Here is a 22,655-nt window from a genome sequence, read left to right on the forward strand (position 1 = left end):
TCAGTGTTTTTTGCAGAACTGTTTCAGATATTGAAGTCTGATTTTCTTGATACTGATTTCTTGATATCTGATACTTGATTCTTAAGATTCTCTAAAGGAAAGGAAACAGTTTTGAAGCATTTGTTCATCATCATATTTGGGATTTGAGTTTACAATTATTTGTTGATATCAATATACCATCGTTTGATTTGAAAATACATCCTGAAGTTTGATGTTCAACATTAAACACTGTAATCTTACCTTATTTCTGTTTAGGTTTTGCCTTCTCCCTCTATCCCTGAGGGATTTGCTGAGTGGATTTCAGGCCCTATTTCCTTTTCAGGAGACAAAGCAGGAAGAAAAATTCCTTTTTTCTGACCCTCACTCTGGGATACTACTTCATCTAGTAACTCTGCTGGTAATATCTGAAACCCCATTACACATAATTGCACCTTAGCCACCACAGGCAGAAGAGCCACTCTACTCCAAAAGGGTGGGATTTAGACAGGGTTTTCAGGAATTGTTTTGACTGGCAGGGCACCACAGCAGTGTATGTAAGCCAAATAAGTTGCAAGTATATAATAATGACAAAGCATTAAAAGAGAGCCTTTAGGTGAACACGGGGACACTTTTCATACCCCCAGGAAGCTTGCAGACCCACATACTGATTTTCAAAGGGAAATTCCCTGCAGAATTTCCATATTAAAATAAGGGGCCAGCAGAGACTGTGGGCACAAAGGCACCCATAGCCGTTGAGCCTGTTCTGCAGCAGGAAGTAGAGTATGTGTGGGGATTTACAAATGCAATCCCTGTGTGTGCTTCACCTCCCTGTCCCCTTTTGGCCAGTATACACACACTATCACAGCACTTTTCCATTTAGTCACTGAAGGGAGGGTAATTTTCAGCCCAGGGAATTCACCCAAGTAACTGCATAGATACCTGGGCAAATTCTTTTAAAACTGTCCTCCCAGAAGGAGAAAGGAAAAACTTAGGATGCAAAGTTTGTCCTTCGGAGAGATTTCAGAATATCCCATTTCAATTTCCTCTCGGCTTACATCCAATGCCTATTTTCAAGAAGGAACAGGGAAAGAAAGAACAACGTGGCCTTAGCGAGAGTCCAGTATCTACTGCCCATTTTGATTTACACGTTTTTGAAACATTTTCTTTAATAATTTAGCTGTGTATTCCAGCCAGCAAAATTCCCTCTTCATGCTGAGATGTTTGCCTATTAACCTTTTGCCTATCACACTGCTACACTCACTCTTGAAACATGGCAGGTTTTGTGTGGCTCATGCAAAAGTACTTCAGTTTAATTTCTGTCATTGTTCACACTTCCCTAGTCTACTATCAACATCCTGTCAGACTCCCCCATGTTGTGCTTCAGTATTGCTTGGGTCTGCCCCTCTTTTCCATATGCCCAAGTCATTAAAATCCTGAGAGTCTAAAAAAGTCATACTTCCATTTTTTGTTTCATAAATATTTGAAAAGCATTCTAGTTAACACCAATTCCCGCTAGTCAGCCACCTCCGGTTTGTTGTTAACTAAAAGAGATTCATGGAGGTGAAGTGAAGACATGTTTTTCATAAGGGACTTTAAAATGCTAATACACACTGGTCCCTCTTTATCGTAAATTGGCTGAGTCAATATTTTTATTAGAAGGAAGAGATGTTTTAGCAGAATTAGGCTGTATACATTCCTGCGTGGGAACCTAATTTCAGTATGTTGCAGCTATAAAAGAATTTGTCACAAGAAGAAATTGTTGTACAATGGAGTATTTTAAGTCTAACGAGCAGAGGCAGCTCCAGGAGGATTCAGGGGCACAAGAGCCTTCACCCCCAGACAGTGAGCTTGCCCTTCCACTTGCTCCCCCAGTCTGGCTGGATCACTTTGATTGGTTGGAGGGAACGGTACGAGGTGCCTGCCCATCATGAAATTCAGGATCCCCCCCCCCCCCAATGTTCTCTCCACTCTAATACAAAGGTTTCTGGAGCCACCACTGCTAAGAAGCATCAAGACTGCAATCGAAACATAGAAGGGATGGACTATTCTCTCAACGGTGTTTGAATTGATAATAGCAGAATATATGCAGCATCTAGGCTGCATGTGGTTGTAGTCCAGTCATACCTCCCATTTCTAGTCATGATCATGCTGATTTCTTTTCCCTCTAAATTGTCTTATTTTAATCAGATTTAAATGTTTGGTTTATTTTTTTTTTTCACAGCAATTCTTTTAAATGTGGGTGGCTATATGCTGGCCTCTACTGATGTTAACAATTAAGAATTAAATTCTCAGTTATTCACATTGCTTAATTTTATGACTCAAGATTGAAAATTCTGAACAACTTTGTCAAAATCTGATGACATCCAAGACTTCAGGAGGACATGGTTTGAAGCTGCCAGGTCAATGAGCCATAAAGCTAATGATCGTACAAGTGCTATGGCAGCAAAATGATTATAAATGACAGCCCCTTGACAATCAATATTATTCAATCACATTTTAATATACCTAAGTAAAATTTACATGCATGATTCAGGGAAAACAATATCGGTGTGTAAACTAAGCATTGCACAATTACTGCATCTTTCACACTGGTTCACACTTCAGTGCCTCCCCTAAAATTAAACCTGTACATCAGTTTGGAATTAAATCAACTATATGGATTTAGCCCATACTGATATAACTAAATATCTCACTCTGCAATTATTAGCATTTACTAATTGGTTTATACTACCGACGGTGGTGATTTGCTGGCAGGTCCCCAACATGAAAAATTACTGAACCTGCTGCTACCTTTTCCCCAATGTGAAAGAGTGGAAGGTGGTTACATATGTGTACAAAGTATTCTTGCTGCATGATCTACACGCTAAAGCTTCTGCAAAAGATTTCATTGGTCATTTTTCTGTTATTATCCTTTCTTAACAGAAAATAATACAAGCCAATTAGTGGACAACAAGGCTTGAACAATCAGATAGATAATTATGCTCTGCTTCTAGTGCAGAATGGCACTAATTATATGAAACAAATGATCCTGCTTTTCTTTCTCTCATCTCACTTATTCCTTTCCTGATTTTGCTTCTATTTCCACATCAGCTTATGTAGATGTGATTTTCCTCGAACTCACCTCTTTCTGCTCTTAATAGATACTCTTGTGTTCGCCTTTTTCATTGCATACCCATGACAAAGGACCTGATGTAATAAGGTGCGCTCAGTAGAACACAGTTTTACCCAGAGTTCTGCACACATTTTTTGCCCACAAACTGTACTTCTCATACAACAATGAGCTTTGCACACAAAAAAATGTGCTGTAAACCTATGTGGGCTGCTTAGCGCCTTTGCATGGAAATCCCTTGCAAACAAACATGCCCATTCAATAAAGTCTGCGGGAGAGCCCAGGGACCTCTCCTGGGCATGCAATTCTTTATTTAAATTAGGGCCTGCGCTAATAAGGAGGCGTTAGGGACACTAGCGCGTCCCTAGCACCTCCTTATTGGCAGAAGCAGCAGTTGTCAGCGGGTCTGACAGCCGATGCTTAATTTTACCGGCATCGGTTGTCGAACCCGCTGACAGCCACGGGTTCGGAAAACGGATGCCGGCATAGTTGAGAGTCCATTTTCCAACCCGTGGGCAGATTTTTTTTTTTTTAATACGGTTTGTTTTGGGTTTTTTTGGAGGGCCTCTGACTTAATATCGCTATGTTAATATCACAGTTTTTTCTGCTTTTCTGTACACTTTTCTGGTACACTTGCCTGCCAAAGGCAGGCATTTAATTTCAGAAAGTAAAATGTGCGGCTTGTACGCACATTTTTCTTTCTGTATTGCGGGTGACTAACTAATAGGCTCATCAACATGCATTTGCATGTGATGAGCACTATTAGTTTCAGGAGGGTTAGCTGCGCATTTTCCACGCGCTATTATTACCCCTTACAGTATAAGGGGTAATAATGGCGCGTCAAAAACGCATGGCCAAATGGGGGCTAAACGGTGCGCTCAGCCGAGCGCACCGTTCTGTATCGGCCTGAGAGGGATTAGCTATTGCTCCTCTCCTTCCCCACTATGCAGAGAGATTTGCTGGTTCACCTCAGGTTTTCTTAGCGCTGGTGAAATTTTGCTCCTGGTTAGAGATGGCGTAAAGTTTCCAGCATTAGTGTTAGGCTATAGGCAAAAACAGGAGTTCTGCTGCTGGCACCGGTTCTTGGGATTTATTGTGCAGAAAAAATGCTTTGTTGCACACCCAGCACATTTTCTGCATATAAATATGATCTATGTGCATGAAACGTTTTCTGCATTAAAAGAATTTTTTGTATGCATAAATCATATTTTATGTAAACAAAACAAACAGAAATCATGATTTTTGTGTGCATAAATTCTGCCTGAGATACTCCCCCCACCCCTAGCCGCTCAAGTTAAAATGTTCAATCAGCCTGTGCTGAGCATACATTTTAACTTGGGTTGGTGTGCACATTTTTAACTCCCGATGTATTAGCATACCGTTTGCTTACTGCATTGGTAGTTAGATTTTTTTTTAGCGCCTGCATTAAGAAATGGTACGCTGAATTTCAGCACACATTTTAATGCAGAGCTTATTATATCAGCCCCAAAGTTAGCAGCTCAAGGGATGAGGCCCCTAAAGGGACTATAGTTTAAAAATAGAATGCCGTAGGATATTGCTGCCAATCAAATTCCTATAAAAATGCTTCTGCTATATCACATTGATATCATCAGTGCAGCGGCAAATCATTAACAGTACTTGGGGATTGCAGATAGACAGATGGTCAATTGAAACACAGCAATCCATATGTCGCAGAGGAAAACAATGTGTTGTAGTGAATGCACCAACAAGGAGGCAGCAAATTAATTAATTTTCATTTGCTTCTTCCAACTTTCCTTTAATTAAACCCAGCTTAATTATGTCCCGCAATCAACATTTTTGCTGAGAAAAGGTGAAAAATGAAAATAGAATTAGTTCCACAACAAAAATAAGTAGCTCTATAATATGTATAGTGATTGTATGTTTAACCTTATTCAGGTATTTTTTAAGCTGGTGTTCACACATGCCCTTGGTATTTTGTGCATTAGTATTAAACTCATGACTATGCACATTATCAGTCACCTGGCTTTCCGACTATTCTCCATTTTTCTGTGGAATCCTTCATCAAATATCCAGAGCTGTAAAAAAGAAGATGGTGTCTGGAATAGATGATCTGGTGGATTGACACTTTTCATCTCTAGGTTCAGATCTGGTTCAGCTTAGTACAGTGGCAAAAGTCATTTCTCACTAAAACTTTTTGATAGTCTATGTACAATTAATTGATCTTCTTAGTCTGAGTCCTAGTAAACAAGTTTCTATAAGATACGGATGCTGCATCATTTGAGTTAGTTTTTGTCAGTTTCAAATTTTAGAACAATTATTCAGGTTTTTGACCTGACATATTGATTACAGAAAGTAGTTAGAAAGTAGCACATTTAAAACAAATCAGAGAAAATTCTTTTTCACTCAATGCACAATTAAGCTCTGGAATTCGTTGCCAGAGGATATGGTTAAGGCAGTTAGTTGAACTGGGTTTAAAAAAGGTTTGGATAAGTTCCTGGAGAAGACGTACATAAACTGCTAAGGGAATAACTTCTTATGTTCCTATGTTACGCTCCATTAGTTGGACTGCTGAAATATCATGTGCGTGCTTTACAGCTTTTGCAAAATGCCACTGCCCAGTTAGTGACTCATGGCAGATTGAGAGACCTCCTATGCTTAAACAATTGCACTGGCTGCCGGTAGCACAGAGGATAAAGTTTAAGATCCCTACCTTGTTATTCAAGGTGATTAGGGAAGAGGCTCCTTCTTACTTATCCTGCCTATAAGCCCATTTACTGCTTACATTCACAAAATGATGGTTTACTTAATCGTTCTTCTTTTAAGCATATATAATTAGTTGAAACCTGTGCCAGAGAATTTTCTGTCACTGGTTCCATGTTCTGGAATGCTTTACTATCAGACTTGCATCAGATTTCTGATGTATTTATTTATTTAATAATCCACTTTTCAGGCACTTCGAAATGGATTACATTCAGGTAGTCAATGTAAAACTTTTTCACAAACAATTGAAAGCACATTTCTTCTATGAAGCATTTGCAACTGTGATGTGACATGATGTTATTTTCTTAAGATTTTGTTTTATTTAAATGTTTAACATTTTATTTGTTTTAATTCTCTGTTGTCAATTTTTCATATTTTATGTTCACGACTTATATGAATGATCTATGTTTTACTGTACACCGCTTAGCTAGATTACTTTATTATATGCAGCTTATAAATATTTTTAATAAATAAATACATCACAGTTGCCAGTGGCACCCTTGCTACTTATTGTCCCCTGATAAATTCAGCATTCCAGTCAATTCATTTCCCATTATCTTTGTGCACTGTGTATGTGGAACCCTGGTTTATGAAGTCATATGTAAACAGGGCTGAGACTGATACAGTATGTTACACCAGACATTTCCCACCCCATTTCAGCCAAGGGAAGGAAGAGCAAGAATGACTGCAGTTGGGGGAGGGGAGCCATATCACCACGGACAAGAAAATCTACCCTTCTACTCTTCCTCTCTTTCTCTCCCCTCACGGTAGTGGTCCCATTCTTCTTCTTCTTCTTCTTCTCCACCTCTCCCTCCCCTATCCACCCCTCTGCCCAAGGCCTGCTCTACTTCTGCTCCTGCATGTTTTCTGTCTTGAAAACAAAGCACATGACAGGAGGAGAGAGGGTGCATGAGTGCACACCCACTGCATCCCCATGCTCAGACCAGGCCCGGCGTGACCGGGTGTGCATACCGTGCATTTGCATAGGGCAGCACATACAGGGTAGGCAACAAGCCGGTGGCAGCAGGAGAGGCCACGGGGCAACTGGCAGCCGAAGGAGAGGCTGCAAGCCACTGGTGCGCAAGCCGCTGGCGGCCGTCGGAGAAGCCTATGTTCTGTTTGCATGTGTGTGCACGCCCACGCGCATACATGGCTTTTTCTCCTCCCCCCCCCCCCCCCCCTAATCAAGAAGGCCCAAAGACATCAGGAGGCCCGCGGGGCCATGATGGAGCTCATCCCACCACGGCCCAAAGATATCAGGAGTCCATGTGTGTGAGAGACTGGGAGCATGTGTGTGTCTGAGAGCCTTTTTGTGCATGTCTGCGTGAGTACCTGTGTGTGTGTATGTTTGTGTGTCTATGAGAGCCTATGTGTCACATATAAGCTCTCACAGGCATGCATGCACACACACACACACACTTAATGTATCTGAGAGGGAGCGTGTGAGAGAATGAATGTGTTATTGTGCATGTGTGTGAGAGAGAAGATAAAATGTGGGTGTCCTTACCTCCCCCAGTCCACGACAATCTCAGAGTAACTGGAAATCAGAAGATCACAGGTAAGGAGAGCAGGAGGGGTTTTTTTTTAATCCTTATTAGTTTTAATTATTGGGTGTAATTTGATAATTCTGCTCTTTTGAAATATTTCATTTTTGGGGGGAGGAATAGCACATTTTTTAATTATTGGATTTTTTATTCATCAGATGTTTTGAAATATTTTATTGGTGTTTGGGAAATGTTATATATTTTATTCATTAACCGTTTGAAATATTTATTCTTTTTATGAATATGATTTTACTGTTATTATTTGATATTTCTTGATTTTATTATTTAATGTTTTTATGAAGAATGGTAATGGTTTCCTAATAATTGTATTGGTGTTCTAGGGCCTGGTGTAATATGTGCAGTGTTGCCTTTTCATAGATAAGGTTGTTAGTTTTGTTTTGATATGGGAGGTTTACTATATTGTAATGGGAATTCTGTTTGTTCATGGCTTTCTGAGGGCCAAACACACACCCAATATGCATTACAAAAAGTCTAATCCCATAGGAGTTCTAAGTTTCTTTTTTGTAGAGTTTTCTGGTTGGCATCACAGGAGTGCATGTAACTATAATATGCATGTTGTAAATGTTATTTTTGCCTCAGCAGACTGTACTTTTGAATGTTCTTTTTTATGTAAAATTTATTATAAATGCATAATTTAAGCTGTGATTACACTTAAATTGTAAATAAGTTCATTGCTGTTGTTCATGAAGTTGTGTTTTCAATGAGATAGTCTTTTTTGCTCCAAGCTAATTCAAAGGGGAACACATGACTATAAGAACTATAAAAGTACATAGGATTTCTGAGAGATTAAACTTGAATACTTAGTACTTTTTTGGGAGTGTACTTCTTTAGGTCTAATAATAATTTTCTACCCCAGTGTTTTGTTCTGGTAAACAGAGAGAAAGACAACAAGGTAACTGACTTACAAGAGTGTGATGGATGAATGCAGAGCTCCCTCTTTTACAGCATTACTGCTGAGGATGCAGGGTAGGTGATAGCATCCTTATGTAATACAGACTCTAATGGCCAGTATCTCTAACTTTCGTTGCCCTATGTGAAAGGGGATTGCATGATTGTGAAGCCTTGACAGCAATGCAGGGGCTGTGATCTGCATTGTGTGTGTAAAGGATAGCATAGTAGGTGATTACATTTAATTTTTAAATTTATATTCCGCCTTTTGTGACAATTCAAAGCGGATTAGATTCAGATACTGCAGCTATTTTCCTATCTCCAGAGAGCTTACACTCCAAGGGATCTATTTATGAAAGGTTTTGTGTCTATGGGAAAAGGCTTAGTAAATAGAGCCCTAAAAGCCCTCATTTACCTAGCATTTTTCCCAAGGAGACAGAAGGGGAGAAAAGCTTTAGTAAATCAGGCCCCAAGTTTGTACCTGAAGCAATAGAAAGTGAAGTGACTTATCCAAGGTCACAAGAAGGTCACAAGCATCTTTTGCATGTCAGAAACATGATAATCTGGCTCATGGTTAATGAGGCAGCTAATTAATTCTGTGGCTCAGAGGAGGGAAGGCTTAAAATGCTTCATTAAATGCTCAGTATTGCTGAATTTGTCCCTATTTGGCCTATGGCGCAGACTCTGATCTGACTTAAATAGCACATTTTTCTTACTTGCCAGACTGCCTGGATAGTTAGTTGCCTTGGTCACCTTTTCATTCTTGAAATGGCTGAATCCAATATTCCAACTTTATAACTGCATACACCGTTAGGTCAAAGCCTAGAATATTTCTGAATGTAGAAAGATGTCCAACATGTCAGTTGATGTGTGAAATAAGCTCTTTGGGTACAATACTGTATTGATTTTCAGAAGGTCAGACACATGTACTGTACATACACACATTACCTTCCATCTTTGAAGTATATCCTCACCATTTTCTGTAATTAAAGGGCTCATGTTGATTGCAAAGACTCATCAGTAAACTGAAGGAGAAAGAATAGCCAGCATTAGCATGGAACTATGATTTGACATACAATTTTCTTTGAACTGCTATACTAAAGAATCCCTATCCACATCTTTTACAGCTACCATCAGGGAATGTATCTACTTCTCTTCAGAATAATGCTTGCTGCCCAGTACTCCTCAGTAAGAAAATGGTGTTTATTTAGATGCTACAAAGAAAGTAATCTCCTAAAATAGATTGTTTCCATCATAGCATAAGTACTGTTGTACACCATAGTCATGATAATGAGAACATATATCATTAGATCCCTCAAAGGGAGGTATTTGTTTAATGAAGCTTTCACCCCTTAAAACTAAGATTACAGCATGCAAACACTTTTGAAATCTACTTATTTTTCTACTTTGTTTTTTGGGGGGGTTTTTGCAAGTGGTGTAATGGCAACATTAATTACCAACTTGTTAAAAAATGCTGTTGATGCAAGACATCTCAATTGTGGCAATCCAGTTCAAAGGAAAAGTTGCTTGTCCTCGATATCTGGTGAATCATCTCAAGTACCAAACCTTTGTATGTCCAAAACCAACATAATGCAAACGGGTAATAAGAAAGTGCCATCTGAAAAAAGATAAATCTACGATCTGTAATAGCAAACAAATGAGTGATTTAAGAAAGCTCGTGGTCAAATGCTTGGCAGTGAGGATTCAGTGCAAAAAAAGTGCAGTTATGCATTTGATATGCAGAAATGCAAGTTAGGAGTACACAGAAGAAAATGAGATACTGGTTGCATCAAAGAGGCACGAGATCTCAGGGGCAATCATATCTGATGATCTCAAGGATGAAAATAATGCAACTAGGCCATGGCATGCCATTCACCATTTACAATGGAAAAAAGTTATACATATATTTTTAGCCACATAGCAATATACAGTCTTATTGTTTAAAATCAGATTTGTGTTGTGCCTGCTTGAAATTGCATGTATAACTCTACAGAAAATGTACCTCTCAGATCTTACTGTATAAATATATGTATATATTTGAATATGCTGTAACTGCATTTGCATTAGCTAGAGTATGATAGGAGCACAAGCCCCATTCCTGTGAATTACTATAGTGTATGTGTACAGCAAATGGAAAATCAAATTGTGAGGAATTCTCAGTCCAGTATGTTAAACTTGTGAATATTTATTTTAATATATAGCATGGATTGAAAAGAAGGAAGATATGTGATGCTCCTTCTAGAACTGTTTAAAACAAGCAGGACTTGTGCTTGTTTTAAAAGCAGTTACAGAAGAATTTGACTGCTATACTAAATGCTTCACAAGATTGATTCGGAGGCTATGACCAGTTATATCCAATATATGTTATAAGGAGGCTTGTCAAGCTGACTGCTTGCAAGGATTAATGTCTACAAAAGCATACAGCTGGCATGCGTAAGAGTCAAAAGGATTAGCACTCAAACAGTATGAGCAACATTTGCCAATGAAGAAATCAGCAGGTGTCAAATGTTTATTTTAGGAAGAGAACATTTAAAGAAAACAGATTATATTGCCAGTCACCATTCACCAATGACATTTCCCCCCCCCCCCCCCCCCCCCCCCCCAGAAGCAGCAGGCAATCAAGTCCTTGGCTCAAAGATACACTATTTCAAAATCGACCTGACTTGTGGGCTTTTCACACCTTTGCACTCTACTTTTTCACAGCAATTTAAATCTGCCGTCAAGTGTTTACTGTTATTGTGCATTTATGGTGAAACTCCATTAGGGATTGATTCCACCTCAAATATTCCCTTCATGTCAGAAAACAGTGGAAAAGACTTGAATTAGCCAATTCCCATTGCCCAGGGCATGGTGATACATGACCACTGCATGGCTTGAGCCAGGCATGGCTCACTGTATGGATGCCCTGGGCGTTGAACTAATTCGGGAACACAAGAAAAGACCAAAGCTCCAGAGGAATGTCTCCAAGATCCTTTCCCTGAGGAGCCAGACTGGTTGGAGGACCAGTCAAAAGGGGAATGCTGGGAGCAAAGAAATGTTCACGCCCACTTAACAGCCACCCAGCTTTTTTTGCCACCGAACCTTGGCCCTGTGTTCAACTTTGATTTTTGGCCAAGTTCACTAGTAACTCAGACCTGCCTCACACCGGGACCTGGCCTGCTTTGTCTATGGACGTTAATGAACCTTCATTCATGCCCTGAGCTACTGGTGAGTTATTACCAAGCTCACATCACAGCTGATCTCTATTCCTTGTTATTTGTGCAACCTGAAGTACAGGACCAAAAATTCCTACCAGACTTGTTCGTCTTTTCCTCAGCAATCCATGAGTAAATTCCCCGGGGACCTAACTGTTAGGCATTACCAAAACATAAAGAGGGTAATTTTATAACTGTGGATGGTAAAGTGAAGTCTGTACACGCCTTTTGACAGACTGTACCCTGAAGTTTTAAAGTTAACTTACGCGCATAAGGTCCCTTTGAAAATTTGTATGTAAGTGCCCTGAAATGCACACAAACTTGCATGCACAAAGTTATCCCTGCTCTATGGAGGACATAACTTTTGCAGTAAACTTATTCACTGAGACAGTAACTTTTAAACAGCCGTGCGGGTGTACGTGTATGTGTGTCTGATGACTTGCATCAATGGATGCAGCCATTTTATAACATACGCGCGTATATGCCCGCATGGTATAAAAAAGGCTGTTTGCACGTACGTGTGCGGTTTTATATAGACATGCACATGTGCGCAAAAATGCCGCCTCTACCATGGAAATGGGGGAATTTTAGTAGATACAAGTCCAATGCATTTACCAGTTTTCCCAGTTCATTCCCAGTTCGTCCAGGTAAATGACAGAACTTTCTAACCCCCTCTAGTTAAATAGCCTCCATCTTACCCTGTTAGCTCCAACCCTTAAAATCACGCTGACTAGCCTAGTTTTTTGTTTTTTTTGTTTCATGACTTACATAGCAGAAGTAAAGTTACGCAGTAGGGAACCCCGGCACGTGCTCATGCACTTACATTCTTATGCACTAGTTTCATTCAAAAATCTAGGAAGGCCCGTGCCCCGCCCAGACCACACCCAGTCCCTGCCCCTTTTTTTTTTTTTTAAATGTTTTGCACATATACCAGGAGATATGCTCGTACTTGCGCACCTTTTAAAATCTGCGTGGCGCATACTGGCCCAACTTCTGCACTTATCTTACGGCTTTGATGTGTATAGGGCTTTAAAAATGTATCTCACACTTTTTAAAAGCAAAGAATATGCACATAAGTTCCAACTCCAGCTCAACTGGAATGCCTCTCCCGTGTTTGCCTAAAAGCATGCACATATTTTTACATGCACAGAGCCCCGAGTATTTTATAATAGGCATTGCTGCTCATAAAACTATGCATTATGCACATAAACGGCTTTGGAAATCAAGAGCAAATGGACCAATTTACTAAAGAGCATTAACAATGCATGTTATCATGGTATTTACTAAAGAGTGTTAGGTGCTTAGTGAATACTGCATTAACTGGTTGTATTACAGCCAGTAATGCATGAACATTACAGGCTGTGATAACACAAGTTGGCTCCCAACTCCCACAAGCAAACAAGAGGCTCAGAAACCCAAGGCCCTTCCCATGGAGCCCCTTTAAGCAAATCAGGGGCTCAGAGCCCAAGTCCCCAGCCCAAATGAATACCTTGGCACCGTCTCCAAGTACCAGCTGCTCTGCCTACCCCATCTGGCAATGTGAAATGTCGATTTTGGGCAAAAGTGATTACCCTTTATGCCTGTCCCAGTCCCTCCTGTCCCAAAGAGACATTTTTTACTGTATTTATTGCAATTATTGGAATATGCTATGTAATTTTATTGTATACCACAATACAATTCTGTAATGTATTTTGAATTGTGGGTATATCAAGTTTAATAAATAATAATAACAACCTATTGCTAGATGGAGAAGGCAGAGGTTGTGGAAACTGGAAGAGTGCCAGGGTCTTCAGACTGGGGAGAACCTCAGAGCTCCAAGCCCCTTTTTTTCCCTTGGAAGGGAAAGGATCAATGGGGGAGAGCGGGAAGGGACATCACGCTGCCAATGGCCCTTCACAGGTCTGGCAGAGATGGAGGTCATGGCCAAGATATTGACAGGCATGTTAGTCTGCCAATGCTTTCAGCCAAAGTTACACTTCTAATGATGTAGTTAACTTTTTTGGTTAATGAAAATCACAATGCTTATTGCTTAACATGATTTGCATTGTCATTTTAATTTGCATACAATGCAGCTAAATAATATTTTCATTGCCAATTTTTTTTGCATTATCCATAATGCTTACAGGTTAGCAATAAAATACATTAACACTGATTTAACATATACTAAGCACCCAATTCAGCATTTAACATGTTAATACGTTAATGCACCTTAGTATGCAGACACTAAAGAAACTTATGTGAATAATGCACAAATGACTATTTCTATTTGATAGGGATCATGAGGGCCTCTATTAAAAAACTTTATTTCTGGAGAGCTGGCCTGTGGCAAGTACTGTGCACCACAAGGCAGAAGGTCCTTGTTTCAATCTCTAAGTCAGGTCTCCTGCTCCCTGGGTGGAATGGGACTGGGGATGCTGCAGAAGCAGTGTTCATAACCCGTGGGGCAAGAGGAGCGGAGGAAGACATGGTTGGTCATTGTTTAAGGGTGACACCTAGTGGCCTGATCTAGGACCCATGATTGCGGGGTTCCAGAAGGAGTCCTAATGCATGGTCCCTAACCCAGGACTGGTACTGCAATGACTTGTTGGGGTGAGGATATATACAATAGAGGAGAAATCCCCAGGTAGAGCTGAATAAAGGCTCCTGACACCAGATCCCAGTCCTGGTTTCAAGTGAACTAGAATACAAAGGAGCAGGAAGAAACTGCAGCGTGAAAAAATAACTTTATTATGAATGAGCCCTCAGTTTTCTAAAATTATCGATGTCACCATATGGATGAATAAATCAGCTGCTTATAAATGTTTGAAAATACCATACAACACTTAAACTTGGAAATATTTTAAAGAGCACTATAGTACTCTAAGATGATGCCAATGCCAAATTAATCATACAATTACATACATTTTTATACAAAGGGCGCAGTTATATAAAGAAAAGTTGTATGCTTTGTTCTCTATGCAGTATTTCAATGGTGCAACACATTAAAAGCATCAATTAAATAATTCCCTGTTCAACCACTGGAAACTGAAATTCAATGGTCCAATTCAGCTCCCCAGGTTTGGAAAAGAGTCTCAAATGACCTCACTCAGGGATATCTATTGGTTCTCTTACTGTATGCGATGTTATGACATCATCAAGGTGGACTAATCAGATCCAAAGAGTGTGAACTCATTTGGGACTCTCTTGGGAGCATAGCAGCTTGTAGAGGTGCAGGTGCAGATTAATATAAAGGATTTCACAAATAATACTTGTCCTACTGCACTTAAAAATGTACTTTTATTACTACTTGTATGTAGTTTTTGAAATGTTTCAAGGAGCACAAGATATATACTTCTTTGAAAGGAGGACTCATATCTACTCAGGTTGTTATCATTTGAGATGTGAAAATAAATAGCAGTGCACCCAAAATTAAATTAAAATTAATTTTCCACTTTTTAATATTTTATGTAGCACTATGTTGTACTATCCAGGCTATATAGTGGGAGTCAATTTGTTTCACAGCAAGGTCACAGACGATGGACCTAATGACTCCCTTCAGCATAAGCCCATTGCATTTTTCCTTACTATTTGAAATCATTGTGCATATCTAGGCCAAGTTTACAATTGAAAGGAGACAAATGTAAAGTAAAACACTGCAATTTAGATGGCTGTTCTCTTTTAACAAATAGACAAGAACATCAGAAAATATTAGCTGATGCCTATATGCATTCATAACTGAGAAACAAGCAATCAAACAATAAGAACATATTTAATTTTAGAGAGTGAAAGATTCCTCTGTATCCTATTAAGCGTGTGTGTGTGTGTGAGCGGGAGAGAGATCTTCTTAGGCACTCTATGTATGTCATAAACATTGATAAATTCTTGGGAAGAATAACATAAAAACTGAAAACGAAGAGCCCTAGCAATACAGTATTTGTGCTGCAGAAAAACTGTAACTGAGACTGTGTATAGGGAAAACTTGCTGGAACACTGGCTGTTATTACTGTTTGTTTGTGGGTTTTTTGGGTTTTTTTGCAGAACTTCACAGAATTATCTGACTGCAGAACTAAAATCCTGGAAAATAAATGTGACCAGTGCCTTATTTACACTGATATAAAAAGTAGAGAGGAAAATTCTGGTTATTCTACACTTGACATCATATCTTTATAATATTTGATTGTGCAACTGTTAAGAACATTTTTTATTTAAATTAAAAAGTTCTGTCCAACATTACTTAAATATTTTTATTGGTAATCCTTTGCAAATGACAGCTTCACTGTTTAAATAGGAATGTTTTTCTGACTTGTCACTTGAGGAAGTGTATCCCTAAATGCATTTTACACCTGCTTGAACTCAGCAACTTCTTACTGTAAATGTTATATTGTTTTTCCATTCAGTTGCTATAAAACACAATTTATAATATGTGCCTTCAAACCACACTGCCGGTGCTGTGATATTTAGACCTAAATTTGTATCTCTTCAGTCAAAGTCCAGGAAAAGTGCAGCTATATTCACTTTTTAGCTTTCACTCAAATATACTCATTGACAGTGTGCAACATGAACTTCATAACAAACCACGCCAGATGAAATATTCTCTGTGTGCGGTTGGGGAGGGGAGGAAGGGTCCCTTAAAGAAAGAGGATGAGTGTCAATTTGTTTTTGTACCGACTGCTTGGCATGAGACTTTGCAATCAGGTGGTTTTCACTCTATAATCTGTGTGGAAAAATATCGTAATACAAAAGTCCTACACAGATCTAGTTAAAGAAACCATGTACAAAGCAGACCTTGTAAATAAAATAAAGCTCCCCCCCCCCCCTATGGTCATTTAAACTCTTAATAAAATCAGCAAAATAGCCATGCGCTGCCAATAGCCCAGTCCCGGGGGTGCGGGTGTCAACCCTCACGAGTGTTGGCGGCATTAGGGGCCTCGCAGTCAGCGGGTCCCGTGGAGGTGAAGGGCGTTATGGTTTCCAGGGAAATCTCGGCTTCGCATTCAAACTGAACCACCGCCGGCAACAAGAGCAAACTCCTGGGACCCCCGGGAGCCTGCGAGCTGGCGATCGCCGAGGCTCCGTCGGAGCACGCGCCGTCCGCCTCCTCGGCCTGCGGAGCGACGGCGTTGGGGAGCGGGGCGCCGGCGAGAGCGGCCGGGGCGTCTTTCTGGAAGGTGGTGTCGTGGTGGTAGGACACCAGCTCGTTGCTGAAGTTGACGGTCTCCACGGCGGTGCCGGCGCAGAGCCGGTGGCAGCCCAGGATGGTGGCGAAGGCCTTCCGGAAGTCGGCGTTGAAGGCGTAGATGACGGGGTTGAGGGACGAGTTGGCCCAGCCGAACCACACGAAGATGCTGAAGGTGGTCTCGCTGACGCAGGGGGGCTCCGGCTCCCCCTGCTGGGAAGGGCTGGCATCGCAGAAGGGGACCATGCAGTTCAGAACGAAAAAGGGCAGCCAGCAGAACACGAAAACCCCCATGATGATGGACAGAGTCTTCAGCACTTTGGTTTCCTTTTTGAAAGAGGTTTTGAGGGAGTTTTCGTGGGGGCAGTCGGGGTGACAGCTTTGTGCGTGCTCCACGGCTCGCTCCAGGGAAGAGATCCTCCTGATCTGAGTCTGGGCAATCCGATAAATCCGAGTGTACGTGCCGATCATGATGGCCACAGGGATGTAAAAGCTGATTAGGGAGGAGGAGATGGCGTAGGTCCGGTTCAAACTCGAGTCGCAGTTCCCTGTGCGATTGGTAACATTTAGGTCCATTTCGGCTTCCCGGGATTTGTGCCAATTTAACTGGACTGGAATAAATGAAATCAGGATAGACAGCGTCCAAGCCACTCCGATCATGATGAAAGCCACTCTCTGAGTCATTTTACGCTCGTATCGGAAGGGGCTGGCGATGGCCCAGTATCGGTCCAGACTGATGATGCACAAGTTGAGGATGGAGGCAGTGGAGCACATGATATCAAAAGCAATCCAAATATCGCAGAAGTTCCCGAACAGCCAATGCCCTGCCACCTCCGTGACAGCTTTCCAGGGCATCACCAGCAAAGCCACGAACAGATCCGACACCGCCAAGGAGATGACGAAAAAATTAGTGACTTTGGACCTCAGGTGCCTAAATTTGATAACTGCCAGGCAGACCAAAGTGTTGCCCAAGAGAGTGGAAAGGATCAGCATAAACAGAAGAAAGCCGGTCAGGGCACGGAGACTGACGTCTGCGCCTGCCACTAGTTCAAGGTCTGCTTCTTGCAACACGTGGACGGCACTGGAGATGTTTTCCATCGGGGGGGATGACAGGAGAGGAATCCCTTCGCTTCCCGTGTCATTGAAAAGGGGGGAGGGGGGGGGGGAAGAAGCGTCCCCTGTTTTCCTTGCTATCCTAATAGGTCTCTGTCCTTCCTCATCCCGTCAGATCTCTGGAGCAGTGAGGATGATGATCAGCTCAGCCGGTGCCAAGGCGGATTTCAGATCATGCCGTATGTTGTACAGCATCGTGATTTATGACTGGAGGCAAAAATCGTGCTCTTGAATAGTTCACACTTGCAGCCTTTAATTCGCTCTAACCCTCTGGGGCAGCCCAGCGGAAAAGCCACACTCAAAGGGGACCCTTTCTCCCTCCCCCAAATAACTTGATGCACACAATTATAGATTCACCGCAGCCATAGGAGGGTTAATTATATGCACCGGGGGCTGCACTGATCTCTACAAAACTCCGGAAAAGAGATTTTGAGCTTGATAAAAGAAGATCATTGCTGATTTGCCTTCTGCCTGCTTTTTTTTTTCTTTTTTGCTGCTTTTCGGCTCTTTGGGAGGGCGGCCAGGTTGTGACAGCAGTACAATGCCATGGGTTGCACGCCCTCCACACAGTGTCGGATCTAGAAAGCTTTGGATTGGTCTCCCGGGGCTTTGGCTGCCAGTCCTGTTAAGGCGCTGCACTGCCACCTGTCCGTAGTAAGGATGCTGTCTTCACCTGCTGAATCATTAAATTGGTCTTAATTAAAAAAATATCTATACACAAGGGCTGAAAGAGCGAGCACTCCTGCTTTTTAGGGGGGGGGGGGGGCGTTACTTAAATGCGCTCTCGTGCGGAAGCTATTGCCCCATTAAGGTGGACATTTTCAAATCCTAAAATATGTTTGTCCTAGCCAAAAAGTAATTCCCAATTATAAGTACACACTGCATTAAAAATATATATATATTTGGAGGATCTTTTTAAAGAGAGCAGATTTCTTCGCTGTAGTCAGTAAAGGTGTCATACCCAAGGCAACATAAAACCTGCAGAGGTGTGCATTGAGAGTCGAGGATTCAGAAAACACCCAAAAGAGAAAAGAAGAGATTGGGAGGGCACAGAGGAGGAGAGGGAGAATAGAGGAAGGAGGAAAAAAAAAGAGTGCTTGAAGGCCAGGATCTGCCAGCAGGCATGAGGAACAGAAGGGAGGAGGAAAGGAGAGAGGGATGGGAGAAGCAGCAGAAGTAAAGAGGAAAGAGGAGAGGTGAGGAGGCAAAGGAGCAGAGAAGAGGGAGAGGACTATTTAATAGGGATGTGAATCGTTTTAGGACGATTAAAATTATCGTCCGATAATTTTAATATCGTCTTAAACCGTTATGGAACACAATACAATAGAGATTCTAACGATTTATCGTTATAAATCGTTAGAATCGTGAGCCGGCACACTAAAACCCCCTAAAACCCCCCCCCGACCCTTTAAATTAAATCCCCCCCCCCCCCGAACCCCCCCCCCCCCCCACAAATGACTTAAATAACCTGCGGGTCCAGCGGCGGTCCGGAACGGCAGCGGTCCGGAACGGGCTCCTGCTACTGAATCTTGTTGTCTTCAGCCGGCGCCATTTTCCAAAATGGCGCCGAAAAATGGCGGCGGCCATAGACGAACACGATTGGATGGCAGGAGGTCCTTCCGGACCCCCGCTGGACTTTTGGCAAGTCTTGTGGGGGTCAGGAGGCCCCCCCAAGCTGGCCAAAAGTTCCTGGAGGTCCAGCGGGGGTCAGGGAGCGATTTCCCGCCGCGAATCGTTTTCGTACGGAAAATGGCGCTGGCAGGAGATCGACTGCAGGAGGTCGTTCAGCGAGGGTTCCGGCGCCTCGCTGAACGACCTCCTGCAGTCGATCTCCTGCCGGCGCCATTTTCCGTACGAAAACGATTCGCGGCGGGAAATCGCTCCCTGACCCCCGCTGGACCTCCAGGAACTTTTGGCCAGCTTGGGGGGGCCTCCTGACCCCCACAAGACTTGCCAAAAGTCCAGCGGGGGTCCGGAAGGACCTCCTGCCATCCAATCGTGTTCGTCTATGGCCGCCGCCATTTTTCGGCGCCATTTTGGAAAATGGCGCCGGCCGAAGACAACAAGATTCAGTAGCAGGAGCCCGTTCCGGACCGCTGCCGTTCCGGACCGCCGCTGGACCCGCAGGTTATTTAAGTCATTTGGGGGGGGGTTCGGGAGGGTGGGGGATTTAATTTAAAGGGTTGGGGGTGGGTTTTAGGGGGTTTTAATGTGCCGGTTTTGCGATTTTACGTTTTTTCGATTTTTTACGATTTTTCACGATTTTTCACGATATTTTACCCCCCCAAACGGCAACAATACGATTCCCTCCCCCTCCCAGCCGAAATCGATCGTTAAGACGATCGAGGACACGATTCACATCTCTACTATTTAATTTGTATATGTGACATTGTCTTGGCAAGAAAACTTCCTGATTGGGAATCTGACAGAGCTAAGGAGCAGAAGTGAAGTGAGAGGGATGGAGCAAAGAAGCAAAAAAGAAAGAGGGATAGGGCAAAGAAAATAGGAAAAGGGGAAGAGAAGGATGGATCAAAGAAGCAGAGGTGAGCAGAAGGTGTTTTCTCTCACCTAAAACCATTGCAGTCACTCAGGGCAGGCTCCACCCTCCGCTATAGCTACTCCAGCCTCTTAATTCCTTCCTCCTTCCTCATCCCCTGCAGGCTGGGTTCCTCACCTGCTTCTGTATCTCCAGACTCCGGCACGGCTGACACAGGTCCCCTTTCTGCTGCCTCCATGTCCAGGGCAGCAGTGAGAGGCTGCAGTTATTTTAACTCCCAGGTCTGTGGGAGCAGCTGCTGCTCTGCTTGCAGGGCTCTGGGACCCAGAGCTTCTTCACATTACTGCCGCCAGGCAAAATGAGTCGGACCCCGGCTGTGGTGCTAGGAGCAGGCAGGTGATCCTCTCCTCTGTTCTTCTACTCTTCCCTCCTCTCTACCAGTCTCTCCCCTCCCCTCTATTGTTACTCTCTCTTACCCTCTGCTGCTATGCTCTTCTTTCCAGCTCTCCTCCCCATTCCTTCATTCTGCCGCTCTCTTCTCCCAGTTCTCTTTCTACTCTTCTTTCCTTCTTGTGCTCTCTCGCTTTCCTGGTCCTCCTCCTTTTTTTTCTTCTTCTCTTCCCACTCTCTCATTCTTTCGTTTCCTCCCCCTCCTATCCCCTTTTCCTCCCTTCTGCACTTCTCTTGCTCTCCGCCCCCCACCTTCCCTTCTCTCTCCCACCTTGTCTGCCGCTGTGCCTTTAAGGGCCGGCTCTTAGTGCGGGCACTGGCAGCAACCCGAGCTGCTGCTGCTGGAGCCCGGGAAGCAGCGGTTTGCTCAGAGGCGCTTCCTCCCGCTCCCCCGTGGGTCCCCCTGCCCGCGCATTTCTGAAATGCACCGCTGCCCGCAAGTCGCGGAGAGAGAGAGGCAGGCAGTAGCCCGAGGTTACAGTCACGGCAGGGCATTCAGAGAGTGCACTGAAGAGAAGGGGAGGAGTGAGACTGAACTCCAGGAGTGAATCTGAAAGTATCAGCCAGGGCGAGGAGCAGAAATCTGGGAGGAGAAAGGAGCGGAGATGAGACGATGAGGCAGGCTTGAGAGGGTGCGAGAAAAGAGACGTTCAGCTTTCCGGCAGTGGAGGCTAACGGGCCCGAGGAGCATAAGGGAGGGGGAGGAGAGCAGGAAAGGATGGAGGAAGGGACAGAGGGGAGGAGAGAGGTGACAGGGACCGGGTAAAGGAGCACCGAAAAGAGAAGTAGGAGACAAAAATGGAGCAAGAAAGCAAAAACGGAGAGGAGGAGAGCGAGGGATGAGGCAAAGGAGAAGGGGTGAGCAGCAAAGAGGATTTTCCCTTACCTCAAATTAAACCACTGCAGTCACTCAGGGCACTCTCCACTCCAGCCTCTTACTTCCTTCCTCCCTCCTCATCCCTTGCAACCGTCCATCTGCCCTCCCCTACAGGCTGGGTTCCTCACCTGCTGCTGTATCTCCAGACCCCAGCACGGCTGACACAGGTCCCCCTTCTGCTGCCTCCATGTCCAGGGCAGCAGTGAGACGCTGCAGTTATTTTAACTCCCAGGTCGGTGGGAGCAGCTGCTGCTCTGCTTGCAGGGCTCTGGGACCCAGAGGTTCTTCACATTACTGCCGCCAGGCATAACGAGTCGGACCCCGGCTGTGGTGCAAGGAGCAGGCAGGTGATCCTCTCCTCTGTTCTTCTGACAGCTTCTTCTCTTCTACTTGCCCCTCCTCTTTACTACTCTCCCTTCCTTTCTGCTGCTCCTCCTCTCTCTCCCCTTTTTCTCCTTCTACTGCTCTCCCCTCCCTATTCCACTTTGCTTTCCTTCCCTCTGCTGCTGTGCTTGCCTTTCCTGTTCCCCTCTTTCTTTCATTCTGCTTCTCTTCTCTCCTCTCCTTCTATTCTTCTTTCCTTCTCTCCTGTTCACTCTCATCTGCTTTGTTCCTTCTCCCTCCACTGTCTCTTTTGCTTCCCTTCGCCTCTCTCTTTTCTACCTTCCTTTATAGTGTTTCCGTTTCCTTTTCTTATTCCTCTGCTTCCATTCTCTGTTCCCCCTGAGCCATCCTTGAGGGAGGGGGCAAATCAGGGCAACCGCCCTAGGCTCCGCCCTTTGAAGGGCATCACATTACTGCAGTAGCCAATGCCGCTGTTGTGACATCATTAGGCCTGCCCTTCCAGCCCCAGAATGGCCTGGGTTCAGATAAAAAGCTACGGGTGCCACTGCCCCTTTACCTCTGTGGCAGCCTGTGCAGGAGCGAAGAATGCTGGTCGCTGCCATTTCCTGTGGCCCACTAGAGCCATGGAGATGAGAGGCAGCGCTGCCCCTCTTTGTGGCTCAGCCAGCAAGAGAGCAGGGCCAATTGTCCGGCGCTTCTACCCTGCTCCTCCTGCCGCTGACTCCGTTCTCTCTCTCGTGC

At 43.5% G+C, this 22,655-nt stretch overlaps 1 protein-coding gene across 1 annotated transcript; it reads right to left on the reverse strand.

The window, feature by feature from the left end:
* Positions 1 to 14,183: 14,183 nt before the first annotated feature.
* LOC115095754 (D(1C) dopamine receptor-like) lies at positions 14,184 to 18,407 on the reverse strand. Its single transcript, XM_029609870.1, has one exon. The coding sequence runs from the start codon at positions 17,728 to 17,730 to the stop codon at positions 16,351 to 16,353; it is 1,380 nt and encodes a 459-aa protein (XP_029465730.1). The 5' UTR covers positions 17,731 to 18,407; the 3' UTR covers positions 14,184 to 16,350.
* Between the last annotated feature and the right edge of the window lie 4,248 nt (positions 18,408 to 22,655).

This window comes from Rhinatrema bivittatum, chromosome 7 (genome assembly GCF_901001135.1).
Source record: "Rhinatrema bivittatum chromosome 7, aRhiBiv1.1, whole genome shotgun sequence".
NCBI classification, from domain to species: Eukaryota; Metazoa; Chordata; class Amphibia; order Gymnophiona; family Rhinatrematidae; genus Rhinatrema; species Rhinatrema bivittatum.

What these genes read in the sequence shown, in the direction of transcription:
- LOC115095754 (XM_029609870.1), bottom strand. Translation starts at nt 17,730, where the DNA reads ATGGAAAACATCTCCAGTGCCGTCCACGTGTTGCAAGAAGCAGACCTT.